The sequence below is a fragment of the Martes martes genome (assembly GCF_963455335.1).
Source record: "Martes martes genome assembly, chromosome: 7".
Taxonomy (NCBI): domain Eukaryota; kingdom Metazoa; phylum Chordata; class Mammalia; order Carnivora; family Mustelidae; genus Martes; species Martes martes.
Genome location: NC_137894.1, coordinates 91,862,397 through 91,868,438, shown reverse-complemented (window position 1 = coordinate 91,868,438; position 6,042 = coordinate 91,862,397). Strand labels below are relative to the sequence as shown.

The 6,042-nt window shown below is 39.3% G+C and overlaps 1 protein-coding gene across 1 annotated transcript; it reads left to right on the top strand.

Annotated features, from left to right (window-relative positions):
- Window positions 1–1,580: 1,580 nt before the first annotated feature.
- FSCB (fibrous sheath CABYR binding protein) lies at window positions 1,581–3,953 on the top strand (the record flags this gene model as incomplete). Its single annotated transcript, XM_080809742.1, has 1 exon — window positions 1,581–3,953. One exon carries the CDS (start codon window positions 1,581–1,583, stop codon window positions 3,951–3,953), a length of 2,373 nt encoding a protein of 790 aa, XP_080665868.1.
- Between the last annotated feature and the right edge of the window lie 2,089 nt (window positions 3,954–6,042).

Genomic DNA, 6,042 nt, shown 5'->3' with positions numbered 1-6,042 from the left:
TTACACTGAACAAATATTCACTGATCCCTGCCAAGAAATGGAGATTGTTTTAGGGACTGGGTCAAAGAATGTGAAAGTGTTAATTTATTTGGCTAAGATGACCTAACTACAATTATGACTAACGAATGTCAATCAAGGGTAATTATTCAATGACATTTTTATATTCAATGACATTTTATTCCTAGGGGCATAAAGAAATTTGAAAATATTTCTAGGTTAATCAAGTCATATTAGATGAGTTTATTTTTCTCTGTGACTACCTTTTTGAAGTCTGTTTTCTTCCTTTTAACTTTCTGTAGACCAAAGTAGTATTTTTTTTTCATACCTTTTGATAAATTTTCATCTTGCTGGTAAAATTTTTGTGTGACATGTAAGTTAAAGTTTTATTTACATTCCTAATCTGTTATAATATCATTTGCCATTTGCTTAACTGGATTTCCTCTATTTTAAGACTTCAGTTTATAGTTTTTATCTTCATTGGGTAATTTATTCCTACATGGTTATTCAGTAGCTTATAGATTTAAAAAAGCATTTTATTTCACTTGACATATCTTTAGACTTAACATTCTCTTATTTGGCAAACTTTGGGTAGAACTACTTTCTGAAATAGTTGAAAATAAAAATATCTCAGGTTGTTTGAGAATGCAAATATGCCATATATATTAAGCTCTTGTAGGTCCTCAGTGCTAAGGATGTATGAATGGAGTTTATATGGACTGGACCTCAGAACTCAAGTTTTTCAAACAATATTCACTTTCTTCTAAATCATGTAAGTATACATTTTTAAAAAATATTTCTTTATTTATTTGAGAGAGAGAGGGACAGAGTACACAAACAGGAGGAGAGGCAGAGGGAAAGGGAGTGTGAGAAGCAGATTCCCCACTGAGCAGGGAGTGCAATGTGGGGCTCAATCCCAGGATCTGGAGATCATGGCCTGAGCCAAAGACAAACGTTTAACCACCAGAGTCACCTAAGTGACCCATGTAAGTTTATGTTTTGATAGAACATTGCCACAAACATATATCAGTTGTTTTCTCCAACAATTGAAAATAGGCTGCAGCATTCTGAGTTCTGCACTATAACTGTTTTTGATAGTAGGATGAAAATAACAGAATTGAAAGTTCAAAAGCATCACTTTAAACTATTGGGAATCAACATTATTGGAGTTTACTTAATGTTCTTCTGGTAGACAAATGCTTTTTTCAACTTGATGTTTCAAACAGTAGCTCTCTCACTTGCAGCCATTGTCTATGAGTGTTTATACTAAGTTAAAATGTGCTTGGAATACCACTAATGGAACCTTGTAGGGAGAATTGATGGTGAGGTCATAGACCTTTAAGAGAAACTTCTAGAAGTGAGATTAGTCATATGAGAGACTAAACAAGAAAGATGCTTACTGAGTGAGGTGGGATCCAACAAGAGTGTAGTACAGAATGCAATAATTTATGAATTACTTTGTTCTAAGGTAGCTCAATAGAACAACACTTAATGGAGAAAGGCAAAAGTTTACCTGTCTGGTACATTTGTGATTCTTGATTACTTATTACTTGAAGAATGTTTGAAATTCACCAGTTTTAGAAATGGAAGAAAGTGATGAGCCTGATCAGCCTATCTCAGCAGGGAGACAAGAAATTCGAAAGAGAAGACGACCCAGCCAACCAATGGTAGACAAATCACAGCAGACTGAAGTGACAGAGAAAAAGAAACACTTGCCTATATCACAATCATCTGGGCCTAAAGCTACCCTTAGTATTGGTAATATTCCTGGAACCAAAGTCAACTATGAGTCTCTCAGAGTTTCTTCTCAACTTCAGCAAACTTGGACAAAGAGAAAGCGTGTACAGGATATGACTGATAAATCTCTGCAAACAGATGCTACTGTAGAAGAGAAAAAAGAAGAAATCAAGTCAGTTGGTGAAAGAGTGGTACCTGAAGAAAAGCCAGCTGCTATTGAAGAGGAAGTCCCTGAATTTCCAGAGAGTGTTCAGGAAGTAGAAATGCCACCAAGCAGACATTCAGTTCAATTCAAAATAGACAGATCTCAGCAGACCAGTTGTACTGGAGACTGGACAATGATGAACATTCCTCAAAAAGAGAAAGTGGACAAGGGACAGCAGACGTACTTTAGTGAAACAGAAATAGTGGTTATTGGCAGGCCAGATAGCTCTTTTTCAAAGTCAAATGAAGTTATGCAGGAACGTAAATCCTCAGGGAAGATTTTTCTTAGTGAACATCCTGAATTGCAACCCTCAACAAGTAAAGATGAAGAAATTGGGAGGATTAATATCAACAGATTTCTCTTTGGTCAACAAAGCAAAAAAGGTTCTTTGGAACTTTCAGAAGATGAGCAATATGTTCTTGGTGAAACACAACCTCCCATTGCAGAAGAGATCTCTGCTGAAGTGCAACCTCCACCAGCTGAGAAAATTACAGAAGACTCCCCTCCTGAACTTAATTCTCCACCAATTGAAGAGCCTCCAGCAGAAAAGGGCCCTGCTAAAGTAGAGCCCACCCTGGGTGAAGAGGCTCTTTCAGAAGGGCCTCCTGCTGAAGTTCAGTATCCAAAAGTTGAAGAAGTTCCTGTTGAAGTACAACTTTCCCCAACTGAGGAGCCTCCTACAGAAGAGGCCTCTGCTAAAGTAGAGTCTATCCCTGCTGAAGAGGCTTTTTCAAAAGAGGCTTATGTTGAAGTTCAGCCTCAATCAGCTGAAGAGCCTCCTACACAAGAGGCCTCAGAACTTCAGTTTTCATCATCTGTGGAGGCCCCTGTAGAAGAGGCCCTAGCTGAAGTTTCATCTACACCAGCTGAAGAGGGTCCTGCAGAAGAGGCTCCAGCTGAAATTCAGCCTCCACCAGCCAAGGAGCTCCCCTCTGAAGAGGTTCTAGCTCAAGTTCAGCCTCCACCAGCTGAGATGTCTCCTGAAGTTCAGTCTCTACCAGCTGGAGAGACCCCTGCAGAAGAGGCTCCAGCTGAAGTTTGGTCTACAACAGCTGAAGAGAGACCTGCAGTAGAGGCTCCTGCTGAAGTTCAGCCTCCACCAGCTGAGGAGGTCCCTACAGAAGAAGCCCCCTCTCAAGAGGTCCAAGCTGAAGTTCAGCCTCCACCAGCTGAGGAGGTCCCTACAGAAGAGGCCCCACCTGAAGTTTGGTCTCTACCAGCTGAGGAGAGCCCTGCAGAAGAGGCTCCAGATGGAATTTGGTCTCCACCAGCTGAGGAGGCTCCTGAAGAAGAGGCCCCAGCTGAATTTTGGTCTTCACCAGCTGAGGAGGGCCCTGAAGAGGAGGACCCAGATGGAATTTGGTATCCACCAGCTGAGGAAGCTTCTGAAGAAGAGGCCCCAGTTGAATTTTGGTCTCCACCAACTGAGGAGGGCCCTGAAGAAGGGGCCCCAGATGGAATTTGGTACCCACCAGCTGAGGAGGGCCTTGCAGAAGAGGTTCCAGCTGAAATAAAGTTTCCACCAGTAGAGGAAGGCCCTGCAGAAGAGGCTCCAGCTGAAATTTGGTCTCCACCAGCTGAGGAGGCCCCTAAAGAAGATATCCCAGCTGAAGTTTGGTCTGCTCCAGCTGGGACATCCCTTACTGAACTTCAGCATCCATCAGTTGAAGAAACTACTTTAGAAATGGTCCCTGTTGACAAACAGTTTCCAGCAGCTAAAGAGGACGTTATTACACAAATCTCTGTAGAAGATGTCCCTGCTGAAGTTCAGCCTCCACCATCTGAACACGTTGCTGTAAATGAGGCTTTGGTAGACCATATGTCTACTGGCTATCAATATACCCAGACAACAGATGTCCCGGTGGTAAAATTAGAATCACTGGTTTTGGAAGATCAGCAAAAACCTGAAGAGCCTTTGGAACTGGATCCTGCCCCTGAAGATTTCTCTAATATCAATAAAGAACAGGTCCCCACCTATGAAATTGAGGGAGTCCTTCACGTAGAAATAAAATAGGGGCCTCTTCCTCAGCTGTAATCAGGTCTTAACTAAGCTAGCAATCAGAAGCTAGGGGCTTCTGGACATATGCACTTTAGAAAAGTATAGGCATTTGGAAGTAGCTTTGTGAACAGGGAAATAAGAGGAAACCCCAAGATGTGGACCACTGGCTGGAAAATGAACAATAAAAACTAGCAGTTTAAAATTAGTGTGTTATTTTCATTCAAATGTAGCATATATAAAATACCCATTTGGAAATGAAGTAAGTTGATGATTGAAATAATTACTTAAAATATCCTTTCTATAATAAACCCTGTTGAAAAGAGTAAAGTATATTCTATAGCTTTATTTTCTTTTCACCACATGTAGCTTGTACTGGAAAAGGCAGTTTCTTTGCTGCCTTTCTCTCATCTACTTTAAATTCCTTGAGTTCTAGTCATATAGCTAAAGTATATGTTTTTCTTTCTCCTCACTATAATACATAATATCACTAATTCTCCTTCTGTTTGATTCCTTCTGAGACCAGCATTTCTTTCCTGTTTTCATCCCTATCTTCTTGCATATCTTACATTTCCATATCTGGATGGGGAAACAATTCCTTTGTAAAAACCTTCATTTTAATGAAGATAGCCTGGATAAAGTATTTTATTTTTATATTTTTAAAGATTTTATTTATTTGACAGAGAGAGAGAGAGACAGCAAGAGAAGGAACACAAGTTGGGGGGGTGGGAGAGGGAGAAGCCAGTCTCCTGTAGAGCAGGGAGCCCGACGTGACACAGAGCTTGATCACAGGACCCTGGGATCATGACCTGAGCTGAGGGCAGACGCTTAGCAACTGAACCACCCAGGCACCACCCGGATAAAGTAGTTTAAAAGGTGTATAAGGATAAAGAAAAATACACTTAGATGGACTTGAGGGTGTATTTCTGCTTAGTTTTAATTTCAACTTTGAATGTAATGAGTCAGGGTACCTGGGTGGCTTGGTGGGTTAATAAGCCTCTGCCTTTGGCTCAAGTCATGATCTCAGGTCCTGGGATCGAGCCCCACATCAGGCTCTCTGCTCAGTGAGAAGCCTGCTTCCCTATCTCTCTCTGCCTGCCTTTCTGCCTACTTGTGATCTCTGTCAAATTAATTAATTAATTAATTAATTAAAATCTTAAAAAAAAAGGAAAAAGAATGTGATGATTCCTTTGGAAGCTTGGCTCATTTTTTTGTACTCTGAACTTGTGATGAAGAGAAACTTGTGTAGAATTGAATGACTAGTTTTGTACAGTAGTCTCCCCTTACCTGAATTTTTGCTTTCCATAGTTTCACTTACCCATGATCAATTGTGGTCCAGAAGCATATTTTCCTTCTGATGTACCTTTCCTTGAAGGTCGTTAGTAGCCTAATGCTACATCACAATGCCTACACCATTCACATCACTTCATCTCATCATGTAGGCATTTTATCCTCTCACATCAAAAGGAGAAGTGTGAGTACAGTACAATAAGATATTTGAAAGAGAAAGAGGTAACATTCATATAACTTTTGGTACAGGATATTGTTATAGTATTTCTATTGTATTGTTAGTTTTGTTGTTACTTTCTTACTGTGCCTAATTTATAAATTAAACTTTATCATAAGTATGTATGGATAAAAAAAAACAGTATACATAGGACTTGGTACTATCCACAATTTCAGGCATTCCTTGGGGATCTCTGAAGTTATCCTCAGTGGATAATGGGGGACTACTGAATAAGCTACTGACATTTTTAAAGAGTAATTATGAATTAATATAAGATGTCTATTAATAAATCACATCTTGGTTTCTAGGGGTATGGCAACTTTTGGGAAAATATTTTCTTTAGCTATAATTTAGTTGCTATATGCTGAAATAATGAGATTATTCTCTTAAAAATTTAATTTTGTTAGTGTATTTCTCTGTTTAGTAAAAACTCTAGAGTAATGATTCCAGACCTTTGTTAAACTTTGATGCCCTATAATTATTAGATGTTTCTCACATTCTTCATTACTTCTGTAGAGTGTACGTTAAGAGCATGTGACATTTTTAAGTGATTTTTTCAAGAACTTTATAAAGACTTTTGTAAGTACAATGTATTTTAAT